The following is a 22,122-nucleotide window of genomic DNA, read 5'->3' as shown; positions in this document are numbered from 1 at the left end:
GTAGTTGCAGCACGCAGGCTCAGGAGTTGTGGCTTGCAGGCTCTAGAGCGCAGGCTCAGTAGTTGTGGCGCACGGGCTTAGCTGCTCCGCGGCATGTGGGATCTTCCCAGACCAGGGCTCGAACCTGTGTCCCCTACACTGGCAGGAGGATTCTTAACCACTGCGCCACCAGGGAAGTCCCCACACTTGTGTTCTTATTCTGTGTTTTTTTTGGTCGCGCCATGCAGCATGTGGGATCTTACTTAGTTCCCTGACCAGGGATCAGTAGAAGCGCAGAGTCTTAACCACTGGACATCCAGGGAAGTCCCTTGTATTCTTATTCTTATTTTTAAAATCATTACTCAGAAATTATTGTTTAATTTGGGAAGGAAGTTTGAACTAAAATTTTAAGAGTAACAACTATAAGCTTCCTGAAATTTTAAGCGTAACAACTAAAAACTTTCTAATAATTTATTCCTCATTCCTTGGTCTCACGTTCTACTTCCTCACAGATGGACTGTCACCAGTAATAAATCTGGGAATTTCCTGAAGAAGTTCACTGTGAAACACTGTCTTATTCTTTTTCATATGGAAGGATCTGCAGGAAAATTATGAAATTCAAATTCTCCTAAAAGCAGCAAAACTGTCTTGGCATTTAGGCTCTTTCACAAATTTCTGACCTAACTCAAGGTATAATGTTTCCAAAGGGAAGGAAAAAGAAGGCCTATTTAGCAGGTACGTGTAGTGATGATGACGCCCTGAAGTAACACAACACACAGTCATGGGCAAAGTTGGAGGGGGGGGCCATGAACCTTGAGAGCAGACCAAGGGGTCTGGGAAAAATCACATGCTTAATTTTTACTAACTTCTAAAATTTAGTTTTCCCTTTGGTTATAAATGTCAGCTGCAAATCACAGGGATATTAGAAGAAACTATGACTGTGCCGCCAGGTACCACGTCCTACCAGCTGCTCTGCTGTAGGTACACAGCATGGTTGCCAAGCCCCTCCTGCTCTGCCTCCCGGAAGTTAACGGAGGCGCCTGATCTTCGTGAGTTAATGAAGCGGCACAGGTGTTACTGCTTCACAGATCTATCCTTTTAGTACTTTGACAACCGTATTTCAGTTTAATTGGTCGCCTTTGAAATCCTATGTATTTTATTTTGTTTCACAGACTAATAAGAAATTATCCTGAGAAAGGTCCATAGGCTTCACAGACCACCAAAGGACTCCGTGGCACAGAAAAGGGTAGCACCCCTGGTTTGGTGGGTCAGAACACTGGGCCTGAGTGCACTGGCTCCAGTGGTTCAAATCCTAGCACCACGTAACCAGCTGGTAACACAGCTCACTACTTCTCTGAGCCCCGGTTTTTCAGCTACGAAATAGGGATAAAAAGAGCTGCTGCCCCGCAAACATATTATTAGGATTAATGAGATAATGTATGTGAAGCCATTGGCACACAGCCTGCCACTCAGAAAACAAGAATAAAAGGTATCGTCTCGCTGGCGGCTGTCATCACATCCCGTCCTGGTCTTCCAGCAGAGACGGCCACGGACTCTCCCCCAATCCTCACTGAAGGTGCTCCCGCCAGGTTATCAAGTGCTAATCACTCTGACGAGCCCTCCTGGCCGGAGCAACTCATGTGTCTGTGCCTGACGGTTGCCTCTCTGCTTTTGTAAACTTTCCAACGAACAGGTTAATTCATAAATAATTTATAAACAAGGTCCTCAATGACACTCTCCCTCTGCATGTCTCCTCCTGGACCCCCAGGAAAGGAGTTCCCATCCTTTAACGCCTTCATCAAGCATCGTAAATAGAGCCCTCCTGGAGCCTGGCAGCAGCCGTGCCCCCCAGAAAGGCTACACCAGGCAAAGGAATGAAAAGAGAAAGGAGAGGACAGTAAGGGATGTGAGACTCTGAGAGGAGCCTGTTTCCACCAACAGGGCAGAGAAGAAGTACTGAATTCTCGAAGCCTGGAGGGGACGGGGTGCCGATGACCGTTACCTTGCCAGCAAGCTCCAACCATGAGCTGGGTTTCGATCTTGGACGCATGAAGCGGGTAGTCTTCAGTCACAGAGAAGGGCTTGTGAGAGACGCCGTCCACATAAAGAGTCACGTTTGGGATTTCCACGTTGAGGACATAGTGATGCCATTCCTCGTCACAGACCTACAAGGCCAAGGGGGTGGGTGGTTAAGTGTGAAACGTCCACCATCCCTCTCACCCAAAGACGCAGCCATGAGAGCGACATAACTGGACACGAGAACAAGTCACCCAGAATGAACCTCTGTCTTCCTAAAAAGGAAAAGACTTAAAATGACAACAACAAAATACGTCTCATCCCACCGCATCTCACCCCAAAAGGTCAAGGTGACATTACCATCTCTAGGACGCTTCAGACTTGGGGGCGCTACTCATTCGTCATGTGACAGGACCCCAGACAGGGAGCTGCCCGATTCCCTTCTGCCAAGAGCATGACACCAGGAAATTCTAGTATCAGCAGGATGGACACCACCCAGGGGGCTGGCCATTCCTTTTCTGGATCAAAATGAAAAACGTGGCACTTCCACATTAACCACTGTGGCGCGGTGGTTAAGAATCCGCCTGCCAATGCAGGGGCCACGGGTTCGAGCCCTGGTCTGGAAAGATCCCACATGCCACGGAGCAACTAAGCCCGTGCACCACAGCTACTGAGCCTGAGCTCTAGAGCCCGCGAGCCACAACTACTGAGCCCACGTGCTGCAACTACTGAAGCCCGCGCACCTAGAGCCCATGCTCTGCAACAAGAGAAGCCACCGCAATGAGAGCCCACGCACCACAACGAAGAGTAGCCCCTGCTCACCGCAACTAGAGAAAGCCCGTGTGCAGCAACGAAGACCCAACACAGCCAAAAATAAATAAATAAAATTTTTTTAAAAAATGAAAAATGCCTCCAGTTTCTGAACGAGGCCCACTACAGCACATGTGCTTTCTTTTTCGGTTCAAAGGTGATGGTCTAAATAAATACGAACATACAGCTCAGATGGCCAAATTCAACTGAGCTCCTCTCCTATCATGAAGGAGCAGCTCCCCAACATCTCCCCTGTTGTCACGTGGGGTGTTGGTCTGCAGTCTCCAAGGCCTGGCTGGTCTGGCATTCCCTGATTTCTGGCTTTAGAGGAAGAGGCAGACATGCAAGAACAGGGACAGGCAGAGAAGGAGACGCTATGGGATGAAATTTCTAAAACTGTATTTTTAAAAAGCCTGCCCAGGGACTTCCCTGTGTGGTCCAGTGGGTAAGAAATCTGCCTTCCAATGCAGGGGACGTGAGTTTGATCCCTGATTGGGGAACTAAGATCCCACACGCAGCAGGGCAACTAAGCCCGCACACCACAACTACTGAGCCCGCACACCGCAACTAGAGAGAAGCCCCTGCATCACAACTAGAGAGAAGCCCACGTGCCGCAACGAATAGCTCGCGTGCCGCAACTAAGACCCGACGCAGCCAAAAATAAATATTTAGAAATAATAAATAAATAAAAAGCTTGCCCAATTTACCTTTAAATTCTAAGAAACTGAACCAAGGAGAAATCAAGAGCTAAAACAGACCAGAAACATCAAAATAAATGAAGAAATGACCAAAGATTATCCCCAAAAGAAAAGCAGCTGCTCTTGGTAAGTCTGAGGAAAAAATTCAAATCTCTAATATCGTATATATGTTTCTTATATACGCATAATGTATGTGTGTATAAATGTATAATCACATATTTCTAAATAAAGAAATTGCACAGGGCTTCCCTGGTGGCGCAGTGGTTGAGAGTCCGCCTGCCGATGCAGGGGACGCGGGTTCGTGCCGCGGTCCGGGAGGATCCCACATGCCATGGAGCGGCTGGGCCCGTGAGCCATGGCCACTGAGCCTGCGCGTCCGGAGCCTGTGCTCCGCAGCGGGAGAGGCCACAGCAATGAGAGGCCCGCGTACCGAAAAAACAAAAACAACAACAACAAAAAGACACTGCACAGTAATTCATTTTTGAGACAGATAAGCTCTTAATTTTAGTTTCTTTATTTAAAACAAGTTCTATAATATATGCTGCTTCAGAAAGTAATTTATATTACACCCCCAGTTTTTAAAATAGTATGGGTTTCTTGGGAAATACCATGAGCATATTCTGAGAAGAGAGTAGAATTAGTATAATTTTTTAATTTCCTTGAAAACACGGTGATTAGGGTAGTAAAACCCCAAACCCCAGACGACACCGACGACAATACTGGTGACAAGTGACTACACGAACGCTGAAACAAGTCGGGGGGAGGAAAGCAACAGGGCTTCTGATCCAGGTGATACCAGAGTGTGCGAAGCCACGTTTTTAAAAAAATACTTTATGAAAACAACAGAAGGGAGAGATCAAACCCTAAAGTTAGGGGAAAAAAAAAAAAGTCATGCTTTTCAAAGTGTAGGAAAGCTAATTTCATGTAAAATTGAGGGGGGAAACATGATCACGACTCAATCCCAAAAAGTTTTTAAAAGAAAAAAAAAAAGACAACCAAAGGGAATAACCTCCCTTCAGATAATGAAACCATACCTGAAAGACATACCTAACAAAAGAGATGAAAATGCTAATCTGTTATTTCAAAACACGCTAAAAGACATGAGGAAAATGACAAAACAGAAGAACATAGTTTGTAATTAGAGCAACTCAGAAATGAGGTGACAAAGCACAGGAATGATTTAAACAAAAGGGAAAGATACAGAAAACAGGTAAAGAATATCAACAAAAGATAAGAGGAGTCCCCAGAGAGGAAAACCAAAGCAATAGAAGAGAATACTAAAAACTATAACAAAAACTTTCCTGAAATACCAAAACGTTTGAAACTAGATACTAAAAGGCATACCACATATTTGGGAAAACAGACCTAAGACAACCAAGACATATTCGTAAAATTAAATGACCTTAAAGAAAAGAAGAAGAAGGAAAAAAAAAACACACATCCCATGGTCATCCAAACAAAAAGACTGAGTGTTTTCCTTTTCTTTTATTTTTTTGCGGTATGCGGGCCTCTCACTGCTGTGGCCTCTCCCGTTGCGGAGCACAGGCTCCGGACGCGCAGGCTCAGCGGCCATGGCTCACGGGCCCAGCCGCTCCACGGCATGTGGGATCTTCCCAGACTGGGGCACGAACCCGTGTCCCCTGCATCGCCAGGCGGACTCTCAACCACTGCGCCACCAGGGAAGCCCAAGACTGAGTGTTTTATAAAGGAAAGAAAATCAAGCTGTTGTCAGATTTTAACAGCAACATTTTACATCAGAACTCAATGGAGAGACAGATTTTCTGTTCTTAGAAATCTTACCTCGGAGCCAGAGATGTTATATCCAGCCAAAGTGACCTTCAGTATAAAGGCCACAGACAAACTATTAAAACAACACGTAAGAACTCAGGAATTAACTGTTTCCATGAGCCCTTCCTGAGAACACACTTCCTATGACCCAACTGACCAGAGATCAAGTGCCACAAGGGTGGTGACACTGACCACTGACGGCTGCTTAAATCACAAAGAGAAACAACCCGACGGAGCTTAAACAGATCAGAAACATGCAAACCCCATTCTGATCAAGCCTTTACAGCCCAGTCCCAATTTACAGGGTATAAGGAAGAGAGAGGAGTGTGGTAAATGACAGCACAGAGAGAGGAGCATGTTCTGTCACCAAAGAAACTCCAAGAGAGAAGAGGAAAATCTACAGATTAAAATAAACTCAAAAGATCTATCAGCCAATCCCAGTGTATGGCCCCTTATTTGGATCCCGATTCAAACAGACAAATTTGTAAACACGAAAACATCTATGAGACAATTTGAACAAAATATTCTTAATAGTGGAGGTAACAATGAAACAAGGTTGACCAAGAGCTGATAATTATTGAAGCCAGGGTGTGTGGAGTTGTTCCTTACACTAATCTGTCCACCTTTACCTATGTGTGAAATTTTCCATGATAAAGTTTCTAAAACATGTCATCAGAAGAAACTGACTATCTAAGTGTAGACTGTGGTTACTAAAACAGAACTATACCTAAAATGTCTACCTACATTGCAACATTTTTTTCTGTATGATACCTTTCTTAGTTTCTTGAAAAAACTGATGACAAAAGTTTCCGAGAAAGAAATGATCTATGTAAATAAAAATTGCACCAGTAAGAGATGAACACTGCCAACTTGACAGTCACTTCATCTTTCCACCATCACATACTTTTTTCCTTTCTCATATGTGCTCTTATGTATCTATCTTGTAACTGTGTCAGACAATGTTATATTTTACCAACTACAGGCACATATAACACTACGTCAGCTCTTATCCACAAACTCCACGAGGCAAATAAATTAAGCTCAGGTCTCCTTCTTGCCCCAATGCTAACTCACAAGAGGAAATGACCTGCTGTGATTTTAATGAAGAGGCTTTCTCAGTTTACAGCATCTCCTCATTTCCTGTAACACACTGATTCTTTGCACGTGACACTTGATTTTTATCACAGCAACTGTTAGGAAATCAGCTTTGCAAAGATATGACATCATCACAAGAAGTATAATGTGCTCTAATGTTGAAACTATAAATTCCCACGAGCTAATGGTTCATGGGGTGTCTGAAAGATGTCAAGATTGCTGGTTCCTTGAATATGTAAAATATCCCATCGCACCCCCGAATCTGCTGAGACGCGCAGGGTCCTTGGCACAACTTGGGGGGCAAGGCCTTAAATAATAAACAAATACAAGGACCTCAATCCCAAGTTTGAAGCAAGTGTGGCTTATCTCAATAAATTATAACACGATATTTGGGATTTGAAACATATCATTTCTTTATACAGGCACACCTTGGAGATATCACAGGTTTGGTTCCAGACCACACCAATAAATCGAGTACCACCATAAAGCGAGTCTTACGAATTTATTTTCGTTTCCCAGTGCATATAAATTTATGTTTACACTATGCTGTGGTCTATTAAGTGTGCAACTGCCTTATGTCTAAAAAAATAACAGTGTACATACCTTCATTAAAAAATACTGCTAAAAAATGCTAACGGTATCTGACAAGGCAGGGTTGCCACAAGCCTTCAATTTATAAAAACTGCAATTATCTGTGGAGCGCAATAAAATGAGGTACGCCTGTATTAATATTTTATGTATAAAACACGTACAGGTAAAAAAACAAACTTAGGCTTTCAGTAACAAGGAGTTCAGTGGATTTAATTTGCTGTCCTATTAGCCACAGACACAGAAATCATAAAATCGTAAATAAACCCTGCCCATAAACAGCCGGTCCTGTTCACGGTCGCAGTGCCCGTTTAATCTCTCTGAAGAACACCCGTAGCAGTGAGTTTTCCACGCACTCACCTGATTCAACTTCCAGTGGAATTCTGCAGGTTTGTATTTCTTCTCTTCTGAAGGATCCTGACGGAGGAGGAAAATAAGCCGGCAGCCGTGGACATAGAGTGAATAATGGTGTCGGTTCATATCTGCGAAGAGTAATTCTACTAGTAAACTGCCGACTTAAGACCCAAAGGAGAACTAAAAGCTATTTCTTGAATGGATCTTGAAGACACAGTTTTATCAGCACGGGTGAACTCTCCATGGTGGGCCAAGGCAGGGTTTAGGAAAAACTACGCTTGGGCTTTACTGAGAAGAGGGGCCCAATCCACTGAGTAAAGCTAGCAAACGCCCAGAGACCAGTGCAGTGTCTTGAGCACAGAACAACGTGTGTCACCAAGAGCGTGTGGGAGCCTTTAGGGTTAGAATAAGGGGCCCACCTCCAGGCACCGCTACAGCGGACGCCCCTTACAGCGAAGCTCACCCACCTGTTTTGTCTGAGCTGCAAAGGACCGTCTCCTTCTTCCTGCCAAACGGCCCGTGCCTCATCCACACAGAGATCGTAAAAGGGTCCCTGGGGTTGACGGAAACGACGCCATCTGGGACCCTCACCCCTTGAGTGCCATTGAACTCGAAGACCTGGTCGCTGTCATGGCCATTGTCAGTGGGGAGGCCGATGGTCCAGTTCAAGGAGCCGCCCGGGGAAGGGAGCAGCTCAGCTGTGCCAGACGCAGCGCCTAAGCAACATGGAGACACTATGCATCATGCGACGAACTCAAAAGGGATAAGCATTTCAAAGCCACACTAAGGTACTGTCTTTGTTTGTTTTTTTTAAATTGAACTAGAGTTGATTTACAATGTTGTGTTAGTTTCAGGTGTAGAGCAAAGTGATTCAGTTATACATACATATATAAATATATACATTCTTTTTTTTACATTCTCTTCTGTTATAGGTTAGTACCTATAGCTCCCTGTGCTATACAATAGGTCCTTGTTTATCTATTTTATATATGGTAGTGTGTATATATTTATCCCAAAGTCCTAATTTATCCCTCCTCTCCCCACCTTTGGTAACCATAGTTTGCTTCCTATGTCTGTGAGTCTATTTCTGTTTTATAAATAAGTTCATTTGTATAATTTTTTTTAGATTCCACATATAAGTGATAGCATATGATATCTGTCTTTGTCTGACTTACTTCACTTAATATGATAATCTCTAGGTCCACCCATGTTGCTGCAAATGGCAATACTTCGTTCTTTCTTATGGCTGAGTAATATTCCACTGTGTGTGTGTGTGCGTGCGCACGCACGCGTGTGTGTATACACACACACACACACACACACACACACACACATATATACACATATACACATATCTTCTTTACCCATTCATCTGTCAATGGACAGTCAGGTGAGTTCCATGTCTTGGTTATTATAAACAGTGCTGCTATGAACACTGGGGTGCATGTATTAAGGTACCACTTTTATCTTAATGGTTACACAGTTTGCTAGTTCCAGTTTACTTTTCCTCAAAAATAAGGGTTTTTATTATTAAAAAGATTCATAAATAATAACCATGGATTTTTTTTAAAGGAAGAAAAAAAGAGGAGTATAACCTTTAAAAACTGTGAATCACTATGTTGTACAGCAACTATACTTCAATAAAAAAATAAAGAAAAGAGAAAAAAAAAGAAGCATTACTTGTGATCCCACCCCAACATACCCACTATTAACATTTGGGTGTAAACACTTCCAGTCCTTTCTTTATGAATGTACACATATTATTAAAATACGTATAATACGTATGAATATATGTCATAAAATATGTATAATATGAATATATTATAAAAGTGGAGTCCTGCTATGTAACACCTACATATATTCCCAGTAATATTCTTTATAGCATAATTTAAAATGTCTGAATAGCATTTCACTGTATAGAATTTGTGCTGTGATATATTTAACTGATCTGTCCTGTGCACACGGAGTTGTCCCTATTTTTTCTCTGTGACAAACCTTGCCTTGACGAGGACTTTTGTGTGTCTCCATGATTATTCCCTTAGGATAAACTCCTAGAAATGGGATACTAAGCCAAAGAACATGAAACATTTTCACAACTTTTGTTACACATTGTCAGGCTCGATTTTCTTTTAAATTCATCCACAGAAGATTTTGCAACCTTTCACAGCCACTGGGCCCTTGACTTCTCTATTCCTAGGGGCAGCATGACTTGGCTGGGACAGCCTGGTCTTTTGAGTATCATACGATCTTGGTCCAAATCCCAGCTCGGCCACTTCCTAAAAGTGTGACCTTGGGCAAGCGACTCAGCCTCCCTCGGTCTCAACTAATTCTTCTGTAAAGACGAGGCCAATGCTACCACCTTTGTAAGCCTGATGGGAAGATTAAAGGAAATAACACATGTGGAAGGACCTAGCGTACAGTAAGCACTCAAATAGAAAATTCTTTCTACCTTTAAACTGTTCTGCTGAGAGAATGTTCATTTAATACCATAAAAAATAATGGCATTACGAGAAAGTACGTTTTTTACACTATACTTACATAGTATAAAATAGAAAATATTCCAGACCTCTTTACTTACATACATTTAGGTACATGATTATGAATATTTGGATTCAGAATGAGGATGAGCCACAGAGAATATACTTTTTCCCTTTTGCTTATTCTTCATATGACAATTGCCAATTATGAAAGAAAACTGGTTGCCTAAATCTAAGTGTCATTATCACTTAGTGAAAAAACAGACGAGTACTGGAAAATGCTCCCTACGAAAGGCCTTTCCGAGCATCAAGAGGCCACTGAAGTTACTGGTGTTTTACCACCGGCCAAGCGGAACACTCCTCCTCAGCATCTTCCCCAAGAGGCATCCATACCTCACCTTTACCTCATTCAGACAGACCAGGAAAATATCCAAACTGACAGTGAAGATGGAGAACTAGCCTTGGGTCAGATCTGCGATCATTCTGTCTCTCAGCTGCTCCACACCTTGTTTGTGGGACATAAAGACTATAAATTCGATGCAGGTTTCCTTAGTTTCCATTTTCTACTTCACGTTTGCCAAAAGCTATTGCATTACCTATAGCTTTTTTTTTCCTTCAGTCCTTACATAAACATCTCATTTCATTTAAATCTCATTCCATCCGCCTGCCGATGAAGGAGACACAGGTTCGTGCCCCGGTCCAGAAGGATCCCACATGCCGCGGAGCGGCTGGGCCCGTGAGCCATGGCCGCTGAGTCTGCGCATCCGGAGCCTGTGCTCCACAATGGGAGAGGCCACAACAGTGAGAGGCCCGCGGACCGCGCAAAAAAAAAAAAAAAAAAGTTTGAGATTTAAAAGTGAGCAAAAAAAAAGCTCACTCCACTTATAGAATGCCTATTTTGATGATTCTCAATGCATGTTAGAGAAATACTTGCTTCAAATCAGTGGTTCTTAAAATGCACACACACACACACACACACTCTTCTGAACAGACTTTTAGGGGTTCAGGGTCCCTCTCTCGCCTCCTTACCACAGAGCCGGTGGAGGGACTTCTCAGAGTAGGTGTCGCGGTCACAGCCCTTCCCTATGTGGCTGGTCTCCAGCTCCACCGTCACCTGCACTGAGGCCACCGATTCACCACATGTCTCCAGGTGGACGTTTGGGAAGAGCGCCAAAGCACCAGTGCCAGGCTCGTACTCGACCCTCTTGTTCCATCCTGTGTGGGCCCACACACAGATGGCGGGGGGGAAGAAAACTCCTGTTAGGTCTCCGTGGTGAACAGATTTTCAGAGCAGGTGTGACAGCAGCAGAGAGACAGTGAGGCTCACCTTGCCACCCAGGGGTGCAGGTGGGCTTGATGCTGATCTTCACCAAAGCATCCTCTGTTGCCCTCTTCTTCCCGCAGTCGTAGGCCGTGACTGTCAGCTTGTACTGTTGCTCTTTCCTGGAGTTCAGCTTCTCTGTGTTTTTAATATAACCTTCCAAGAGGAAAAACAACAGTGAGAACCCAAACCCATTCTGCTTCTCTCTTCTGACTTTTTTTTTTTTAATTAACGTAGTTGATTATGTCAGTTTCAGGTGTACAGCAAAGTGATTCATATATATATATATATATATATATATATATATATATATATATATATATTTTTCCCCCGATTAATTTCAAACCCACTGTTTTTGACTTCTGTCGTCCTATGCTGAAACACAAAATGCACGTGTTTCAGCCCTGGAAACACTGACACAGAAATAAACTGATGCTTGAGGTAATTAACATTCATGCTTTCCTGAGCTTGAACGCACACTAAATCCACCTTGAAGGATTATTTAAGCAGAGGAATGAGCCTATAGAATTCAGCCTCCATTTATTCTTATAGTTGTATTTGGTTTTATATTTAAGATTTAATAGTTAACATGTAAGAGAATAAAAGAGACAAAATAATTCAAGTATTTCAAATATTAAATACAAGATGGAGGGCTTCCCTGGTGGCACAGTGGTTAAGAATCCGCCTGCCGATGCAGGGGACACAGGTTCGAGCCCTGGTCCAGGAAGATCCCACGTGCCGCGGAGCAACTAAGCCCGTGCGCCACAACTACTGAGCCTGCGCTCTAAAAGCTCACGTGCCACAACTACCGAAGCCTGTGCACCTAGAGCCCATGCTCCGCAACAAGAGAAGCCACCGCAATGAGAAGCCCGCGCACCACAATGAAGAGTAGCCCCTGCTCGCCGCAACTAGAGAAAGCTGGCACGCAGCAACGAAGACCCAACACAGCCAGAAACAAAAACAAATAAATAAATAAATTTATAAAAATACAAGATGGAGCTGCATTAAATACTTCTTGCTAAAAGATTTACTTTGTTAGAGAGAGATTTCCTACCCTCAGCCAGTAGAACAGAAGCCTGCTTTTTGAACGTGAGTGCAAATGTCTGCAAAGTGTTTGCAATGTCCATCATTTCATCGAAGATTCTGGACTATGCATTAACAATGGAGACACCATAGCATCATCAAGAAGCCATAACCTAATAAAGAAGCTGCGCTCCAGAATAAGTTAATTCTAGTCAGTTACTAAGGATGGCGGGGTGTCTGGCAGCGAGGTATCAACCTTCATCTTCAAGACGAGGCAGAAAAGCCAACTCTGATGGAGAACAGAAAACGAAACTTACTAAGAGGCAGTCTCATTCGGATGCACGCTGACTGAAAGGTAGGGAGATAAAAAAATAAAAACACCTTAGGCGGGGGATTTTTATTAGATTTTGGTGGGAAAGGAAATAGAGGATCACCCTATAAGAGAACACAAGATTTGGTGCCAGAAAAGAGGCTTTCAGGGGACAGAGTAAAAACTTAAACATGACCTAAATAGACACTTCTCCAAAGACATAGATGGCCAAAAGGTACATGCATGAAAGGATGCTCAACATTGCTATTTATTAGAGAAATGCAAATCAAAACTACAATGAGGTATCATCTCACACCAGTCAGAATGGCCATCATCAGAAAGTCTACAAATAATAAATGCTGGAGAGGGTGTGGAGAAAAGGGAACCCTCCTACACTGTTGCTGGGAATGTAAATTGGTGCAGCCACTGTGGAGAACAGTATGGAGGGTCCTTAAAAAACTAAAAATAGAGCTACCATATGATCCAGCAATCCCACTCCTGGGCATATATCTGGAGAAAACCACAATTCAAAAAGATACAGTGCACCCCAATGTTCATTGCAACACTGTTTACAATAGCCAGGACATGGAAGCAACCTAAATGTCCATCGACAGATGAATGGATAAATATGTGGTATATGTATACAAAGGAATATTACTCAGCCATAAAAAAGAATGAAATAATGCCATTTGCAGCAACATGGATGGACCTACCAGTTATCATACTAAGTGAAGTAAGCCAGACAGAGAAAGACAAACATCATGATATGCCTTAAATGTGGAATGTTTAAAAAAAATTATACAAATGAACTTACATACAAAACAGAAATAGACCCATAGACATAGAAAACAAACTTATGGTTACCAAAGGGGAAGGGGGGGAAATAAATTAGGAGATTGGGATAAACATATACACACTACTATATATAAAATAGGGCTTCCCTCGTGGCCCAGTGATTAAGAATCAGCCTGCCAGTGCAGGGGGCAAGGGTTTAAGCCCTGGTCCGGGAAGATCCCACGTGCCACGAAGCAACTAAGCCCATGTGCCACAACTACTGAGCCTGCGCTCTAGAGCCCATGAGCCACAACTACTGAGCCCACGTGCCACAACTACTGAAGCCTGCGTGCCTAGAGCCCGTGCTCCACAACAAGAGAAGCCACCGCAATGAGAAGCCTGCGCACTGCAATGAAGAGTAGCCCCTGCTCACCACAACTAGAGAAAGCCCACACACAGCAACAAAGTCCCAGAGCAGCCAAAAATAAATTAATTAATAAAAAAAAAAAAGTTAAAAAAAAAAAGATAACCAACAAGGACCTACTGTATAGCACAGGGAACTATAGTCAATATTTTGTAATAACACATAAGGGAAAAGAATCTGAAAAAATATATATATATATAAAACTGAATCACTTTGCAGTATGCCTGAAACTAACACAACACTGTAAATCAACTACACTTTAACTAAAAAACAAAACAACTTAAATGTGAGACAGACACACCAAGTTAGGTCTTGCTATGGACTGAATGTGTGTGTCCCCCCAAATTCTTATGTTGAACTGTTGACTCTCAATGTGATGGCAGTAGGAGGTGGGGCCTCTGGGAGGTGATGAGGTTTAGACGAGGTCATGAGGGTGGAGCCCTCATGACGGGACTAGTGTCCTTACAAGAGAAAGAGACTAGAGCTTTCTCCCTGCCACGAGAGGACACAGCAAGAAGCAGGTCCTCACTGACGTTCGGCACCTTGATCTTGGACTTCTCAGCCTCCAGAACTGTGAAAGGTAAGTGTCTGCTGTTTCGGCCCCCCAGGTCTATGGTATTTTGTTAGAGCAGCCTGAACGGACTAACTGTGAGTTTCACCGAAGTGCAGACAAAGTTTGGGTTAGAAGCCGATTGGCACAGAGGGGCTGCCTACCCCATCTCCCCCGCAGTGAGGAAAGAACGCTCCTGGGTGCTCACCATCTTTGTCGACAGCAAATGGCACATCCGGGGTGACAATCTCATAGCTGCAAATCTGGCTGAACTGGGGGGAGCAGTCTGCGTCCACTGCCTCCACCCTCAGGATGCTGTCGTACTGCTTCCCCTCTACCACCGTGGCTTTGTAGGACTTCTCCTTGAATACAGGGGCATACTCGTTCACGTCGTTCACCTGAATATGGACAGTGGCTCTGGAAGAAGGGGGAAGGAGAAAGGCTGTGTGTTTTGCTTGTTTTTTTACCCCAAGAATAAAATCCCGCCCTATTCTTAAATTTCCTTTAACTTTTAAAGTTAAAATAGGAATCTGGTTGATTCTTCCAAGTCCTAGCGAGTAAGAGAGCTGGTACAAAGGCAGTAATATGAAATAAGAGACTTGGGATTTTCTTGACAATGTGTGGCAGGGCTGGCAGAAGGGAGATAAACTATATTAGACATCTGTTTGCTCTCCAATCAAAAAGTTAAAAATGTTTTGTTGCAAAATCTGGAAAAAAATTAGGAAGAAGGGTTAAGAAGTACAGATAGAAGATGGGAAATTATGAGCATTAAAACAAGTTCTGCCCTGCTTCTAAGGAATAGAGACCATCAGGAACCCACTGCTGGGATAGCATCCACTGCTGACCCAACAAATGAAGGACCTCTACTTGCCCTTCCTGGTTCCATGTCCCATCTCCCCAGCCCGGGCACAAGAAAACTAGGGCATCATCAGACCAGGCTACAAACAGAAAACGGTCAGTCTCACGTGCTACTGACCAGGGTATGTTTCTGAATCAGACAAGGTCCCTGACTGAAATGAGGTCTTTTTCAGGGAAAATGATAATATCACATTTTGTAAAAAGGAAGAGGCAGGATTCACTGGCATGCAGCACTCCCACTGTTCACCAAGACCCTCCACACCCCAGTGCTACCCGTCCATCCTGACCCTCACAATGGGTTACACGACCTCACCTCACCTATGTGTCCTCCTTCCTTAGCCAATACACTAAGGAGAAACGGAGACACGACAAAATTAAATTTGCCTAATGTCGAAGGGCTAGTAAGTGGCGGAGAAAAGACTAGAAAAAGGCTAAATCCAAGTCTTGTTCAATCTTCTCCGTTACACCAGTAGTTCTCAACTGGTAGGAACGATGTGAACACACCCAGGATGGGGTGCAGAAGCCAGCTCTCTTCCACCAGCTCAAAAGCGTTTCATGCGTTTTAAATTTACAGGAAAAAAAAAAGATAAATGTAACAACAAAATACCCTCCTCTGGGTAAAAGAAGGCTTTTTGAATTTTCAATGTAAGGCCCTAGTTTCTTTACTAGAGTATCTGGTGGGATAAAATGACTCATTTATTCAACACCTACTATGTGCCAGGCACTTGCTGGGAGCCATACACAAGGGTAAACAGGATACCTGCCCTCAAAGAGCCTACAATCTCACTGGGGACAATTGGGAACTAGCCTCTGCCTCATGTTTCAAAAACAAGAAGTCTTGGGGCAGCGGCAACTGTCACCACTTTCCTTACACACACACGCTCTCCGTCCAGCTCACTTACTTATGAGACTTTTTCACGTTGGCCCCGTCAGGCCCCTTCCCGCAGTCGTAGGCCTGGATGGTGAAGGTGTAGTCCTTCTGGAGTTCACAGTCCAGTTTCTCTTTTGAGCGAATGATTCCCTCGCCAGTGGATTTATCCACCACTACTGCATCAAAGGGGACATTCTGCCCATGAATTTTAAATCCACAAATCTCACCTAGGGAGTCAAAACAGCACGGGTTAGAGTTTCCGCCACACAAACAAAGGGCACACTCCCCTCCTCCCCCAAAGAAAATAAACAACAACAATTTGGCAGCCAGGGGTTTAGGGGGTCTGTGAACAAAGCAAGGGCACTTGTGCTTGGACAGGGGGTAAGTTCTGGGGCTTTAGTAAAAAGAAGCATGTTCTGGCTTTCCAAGCAACTTGTTTAAACTTTGCATCCATTCATGCAGGAATACAAAAGAGAAAGAGAAAAAATATAGACAGGCATTTCACAGGAGTACTTAAGAGAGCTCCAGGGCAAAGTAGTTTCATTAGCAAACAGCCAAGGCCTGATAACACGGAGAAACTGCCCAGCTACCTGGGAGGGCTGCGCAGCTATTTTGATTTGGACCAGAGAGGAGGCTAGAAAGCACAGTTAAGTGTTGAGAGAGGAAGAAGCAGTGAGGCATAGGTTCAGCACCATTATTACAGAAAGTCTGTCAAAAAAAAAAAAATATATCGAAGAAACAAGTCTTCCTGTGCAATGAGCCTGGCTAAAATTAGGGAATCAAAACAAACTACTGAATGAGAAAACGGTAGAAATACCAACTTTTCAGGCATCCATTTCAACAGCTATCAGCTACAATTAAGATACAGTTTCCATTCTCGGGAGGGATTTGCTAGACTTGCCTTGTTTCGGACTTTATCCTATCAGACCTGAAAAAGAAGCCTGCCTGGGAACGTAAGCACATCCAAGTTGGTCTACAAGCTTATTTAGGAGTTAAAACCTAGGTTTCCATTCTGGCCCATGGGAGAATACATATAAATACTTTGATGTATGTATAAAACTTCACAGAGTATATTTCACATAAAAGTAAAACTGAACTCTTCCAAAATTACAACTAGTAGAAAATGGTTACAAAGTGAATCTCTTAAATCCAATTTTAAAAAAAGGAACAGGATTATCCTTATAGTTCAAATGGATGTCTGATTTCCAGATATTTCTAACCAAGGGTCTGGTTACATACAATTTCCATCAATATACTTAAAAATAGAAATAAAGTAGGAGAATAAATAGGGGTAAGAGAACATGACAGTTTCTTCTGTTTAAGGGCTGATTCCCAATTTTATAAACAAAGTTAGTGGGTTAATGTTCATAAGAGGCATAGAAAGAACCCTTTATCACCTTCTTTGGTGACTGTCACCTCAAAACTCTCTAAAGGGAGAAAAGATAAACCCATGTCAGTAATACAGGAAAGAAGGAAGCCGAAACAATAAGGAAAAAAAAAAAAGTCAAAGATGCACATATTACACAGAAAAGCTTGACATAATTTAACAACAAATTCGGTAGCCAGCTTTAGCAGAACTGCATCTTCAGTAACAAAACATCTCTATGAATCCAACTTACCACAGATTACTCTAGCCTAGTGATGAAATACCGCTATAAAGTCTCCTCACACCCTCAGGTGTCATGAGGATTTTTCTCTTCATGACTGCTTTGATGATAACGGTTTCTAAGTGAGTCTAGTTGTTATTTTACAGTTTTCGGATTTTCATTTTCAAGCTAAGTTCTCACTGGCTAGATTCTGGTAACTTTCAACTGGTCTTAGATTTAACAGAACAGTTGGAGCAAAGGGTTTGACTTTAACCCTTTGTTCTTGAGCTGAATAACAATGTGTTCTCACCTAAAGTACCCAACCAAGGCAACAAACACAAAGCCCTCTTCTAATGGAACATATACTTAAATGCGAACTGAAACCAGATTCGGTACTAACTGTAGCGATACTACAACGATCATGGCTTTTATTTTGTGAAAACAGCTCTTCTTCCAAGTCAATATAAATCCTGCTCACCTCACCCTGCGACCCCTACAGAGCAGAAACGAGAAGATCAGGAGTCCCTCTCCCGGGACGCAGCGTGGCCTCGCCGGGGAAACCATCCCTCCCACCAGAGGTTACACAGCCTCAATTCCCTGTTTTTTGTTTTTTAATGGTTTTACCACATATTTGCATATCCCTCAACAGTGTTGTTTCATTTTGTTTATTTTTGAGTTTCAAAAAATGGCCATCATATGGTGTGCGATTTTTGTGACTTGCTTTTTCACTCGACCTTTTCCAACCGTGCGTGTCTGAGATGCCTTCGTCCTCGTTGGCGTATGCAGTCACATAGTTCACTCACTCTCACCAGCACGCACAGGGAGAACCCAGTGAGTTAAAACATAAGCGCTTAAAACATTGCCCGGCACAAAGCAAGCGCTCCGCGAACATCTGCTGTCACTGTAATTATTTCCCATTGTGTGAACACACCGTAACTCCAGTGTTTTGCTGTGTATGAACAAGGCTACGGTGGGTCCTTCTGTCCTGCTTCCTGGGCACATACACAGGCTCTCTCCAGATCTGTGCTGCCCGGTACCGGAGCCACTAGCCACGTGGGGCTGCTAAAAACTGAACTAAAATTCATATTTTAGTGCGTGATATTAAAAATTCAGTTCCTCGGTCGCAGTGGCTGCATTTCAGGGGCTCAACGGGCACACGTGACTAGTAACTACTGAATGGAGACGTGGACAGGGAATCCCACCACCATCACAAGCTCTACGGGACAGCACTGCTCAGAGTGGTGGGGGAGGACACAGACCTACTAATGTCTTGTCTAGGGCTGCTTCCCCTCCCCCGATAGTGGCACAGCTGGGTCACTGCCAAAGAGACCCTGTGGGCTGCAAAGCCTCGAAATCTCACTACCAGCTTTTGACAGAAAGGCTGGCTGATCACTGCTCTGGAATCCACCATGAGCACAACAGCTGCGTCCAACTGTTTTCCAGAACGCTAAGTCACTAGCTTGCGTTCACACTTTTCGGGTGTATACTAACACAGCACAGTACACGTTAAGGTACTAACACAGCACAGTACACGTTAAGGTACTAACACAGCACAGTACACGTTAAGGTACTACCACAGCACAGTACACGTTAAGGTACCAACACAGCACAGTACACGTTAAGGTACCAACACGGCATAGTACACGTTAAGGTACCAACACGGCATAGTACACGTTAAGGTACCAACACAGCATAGTACACGTTAAGGTAAATCAGGTTGCCCTGCTTGAATTCACAGGTAACGTCTCGGTTTTTGACTTGGAGTTTGCTGTTCCGAAGAGGAAACTGTGAGGCCGCCCCACGTCGCTCACCGCGACGGCACGTGCTTTGCCGACAAGGCGGCTGTGTAGGGAAGTGAGATGTAAGACCCTGGGACGAAGCGTCTGACCTGGGTGATGCCGCCTACTTGGTGCATTGCTGAGTAAGAGTTTAAAGACACTCATCATTCAGGCAATGTCCTTGAGACTGTTTCTGAGATTATGAGGAGAGTGGAACTGTTTGCCAAAAGCTGAAACTCCCTCAGTCACTCCTTCAGGCTATCAGGCTAGGAGGAGGGGGAGGGAGGACTCCGAGGGTAGGAAAGCGCCGGGGTGTTTCCAGTCGATACTTCAGGTGTCCGGGGAAGGCTGCATTGATAAGGTAACGTCAGAGTAGAAACCAGAGGAAACTAAGGGAGCAAACCACATGCTCATCTGGGGAAGAGTTCCACAGAGAGGCAACAGTGAGTGCAAAGGTCCTGAGGCAGACCTGGGCCTGGCCCGGCTCAGGAACAAGGAGGCGTGTGCTGCTCAGTGGCTGAGCACAGGGGAGGACAAAAGATGAGGTGAGATACAGACAAGCAACCTGAAGCTACGGCAGCTACTACACAATTGCTGCTTCTCCCCCAAGTGAGGAGGGCATGACTGGAGAGTTCTGAGCAGAGAAATAAATAAATATGGCTCATAGTCTGAAAGAATCCATCTGACTGCTGTGCCGAAAATACGTCTGTCAGAGGGCAAAGGTGGACACTGGAGTGACCCAGGCAGAGATGCTGAAGGACACAGCAGGGAGGACACGGGACGCTGGGAAGTGGTCAGATGGGTTTTGAAAGTAAGGCCAGGGCTGAGGGATTCTGAGTGAGAAACTGCAAAGGATGAAGTTGCCTTCAGCCGACATGGGGAGAAACCATGGAAGGAAGGTCCGGAGGGAGGAATGGGGGGTTGTACTTCCGCTTTGAACACGTGCCTCTACCACGATTTGTTACGGAATAACACCTCAAACGGATGATTATCAAATCTAAGAACAGACGTTATTCTGAAACTCATGTATTTCCAGGCTGCTCTCTAGAAGACAGGAACTATTTACAACGAGAACAGCAAAAACGTACATGTGTTACCTTCGCCACATACCCCACCGATTGTACCTAAGTCACTACTCAAATGGGCTACATCATTAGGACCTGGTGCCTCAGATCCACGGTGCTCATTACACAGCTAGGTCAACTGGGGCCTTTTGCCTGGAATGATTTAAAACCATCTCGCCGGCTGGCAGCCTGATGCAACAGGAGCAGCGTGAAGTTCACCCCGGGCAGACCTGGGCTTTCCGTACCACCTGCGTGGCCTTCGTGTCTCTGCTGGGTCTTCTAAGCCATCGTCTGCACACTGGCCAGTACACACATTTCTCGGAGTCCATCTACTCGTCCAACCGGGGACCCCGATTCTAATGAGGAAGACGGATCCGACTGGAACAGGCGAGGGGCGAGTGAATGAGTGAAAGCGAAGGCAGTATTTCAGATGAGATCTGATGAGGGCTAGACTAAGGCGGTGTCAGCAGGAAATATCTAAGGGATTTCAGGAGGATGGACAGGACTTTGCAGCCCACTGGGCAGAGAGAGTGAGAGGGTTGGGAGGAACGCCCGGGTTTTCAGCTGATGGTGCCCTTTAGGGAACTGAGGTGCAGAGAAAAGAGGAGAAGATTCACGAAAGAGGTGTTTGGCCTGTTTATCCCAAGCAAACTTCTCGCCTGTTTGTTTGTTGGAGGATTTTAAAGCCCCATATTAATCTCTTTCATCCACACAACATTCACTGGATGCAGATAAAGACCTTTCTCTTTAACATAACTACAATCACATTACACAGCCCACAAAATGAACAATAATCCCTTGGATATTTTCATAGGGAGTATCCTACTGCCTCTTGTTCAGTTTATGATTTTCCTCCTCCAAACCAGGGACCAATTTCTGTCAATAATTCTCCTGGGAGCTGATCTTTCTAAACTTTCAAGTGGTCGTTGATTCATTCTTCTCCCCTCTCCTTCACACTTGTGCGTACAGTTCTAGTGACACACGTATGACCGTTACATACGTGTGGTTACGTGGGAGCCGCTTGTATCAGGTGGAGCTGCACCATGGTGATGACACAGAAAGTGCACCTCTGCCCTCTGCATCCTCAGGCTGCTCTCCCAGACTCAGCCTTCTCCCAACCTCAGCAAAGAAGGACCCCTCAAAATCACCTCTCGTATTGTTTTCTTTCTGTCCTGTTCCTTCCCACTCAATCCAGACCACGTACCATTGCTCCGCTAGATGAATCCCGTCATATCTGAAATGCCCCACCAGGTTTCCTGGACGACCCCTCTAGCTGTGATGGCCTCAGAATGCACCAAACCCTCCCCTGTCTCTCTCCACTCTTCATTCCCTTTAGATCATCTAAAATAGTCAAAAGAATTTTTAAAAAGCAAAACATAAAAATATAACAATGGGTGAACGCAGCAAAGTAGAGATATGACTTCTCGCCATCCAGCTGCATCCAGGTTCTTGGCCGACAGTGTTTTCTCTTCTGTCCCTTTGGTTTCTGGCTGGCCTGGCATTCTTTCTCCATCTTCTTCCAAATCTGAATTTGGTCTCAAACTCTTCCCCAAACGAGAGGGGTGTCTCTAGAGCCTCTCCTGCAGCCTCACCAGCTCTGGTGCCGTCCTGCCCTCACACCACACTGCTAATGCAGATCATGGGCGCCACTCCAACACTTAGGGCTCGGGGAAGCCCCTGGAGGTCCAGTGGTTAGGACTCCACGCTTTCACTGCAGGGGAAAGCAGGTTTGGTCCCTGGTCAGGGAATTGAGATCCC

The 22,122-nt window shown here is 44.4% G+C and overlaps 1 protein-coding gene across 3 annotated transcripts in view; it reads right to left on the bottom strand.

Annotated features, from left to right (window-relative positions):
* CLSTN1 (calsyntenin 1) overlaps positions 1-22,122 on the bottom strand; it is a gene marked incomplete at its 5' end in the record, with an annotated part of 78,202 nt that overhangs the window by 9,568 nt on the left and 46,512 nt on the right. For 2 of the 3 annotated variants that reach the window (XM_082680692.1, XM_082680694.1), the window contains 8 exons: positions 1,982-2,144; positions 7,335-7,456; positions 7,796-8,044; positions 10,835-11,020; positions 11,133-11,282; positions 14,416-14,624; positions 15,968-16,163; positions 17,334-17,363. In XM_082680692.1, coding sequence (XP_082536818.1) covers positions 1,982-2,144; positions 7,335-7,456; positions 7,796-8,044; positions 10,835-11,020; positions 11,133-11,282; positions 14,416-14,624; positions 15,968-16,163; positions 17,334-17,363 — 1,305 coding nt within the window. The remainder of the gene's footprint in view (positions 1-1,981; positions 2,145-7,334; positions 7,457-7,795; positions 8,045-10,834; positions 11,021-11,132; positions 11,283-14,415; positions 14,625-15,967; positions 16,164-17,333; positions 17,364-22,122) is intronic. The other variant, XM_082680693.1, reaches the window with a different exon arrangement.

Source organism: Grampus griseus (genome assembly GCF_964374135.1).
Source record: "Grampus griseus genome assembly, chromosome: 1".
Taxonomy (NCBI): Eukaryota; Metazoa; Chordata; class Mammalia; order Artiodactyla; family Delphinidae; genus Grampus; species Grampus griseus.
This window is presented reverse-complemented; position numbering and strand designations above follow the sequence as displayed.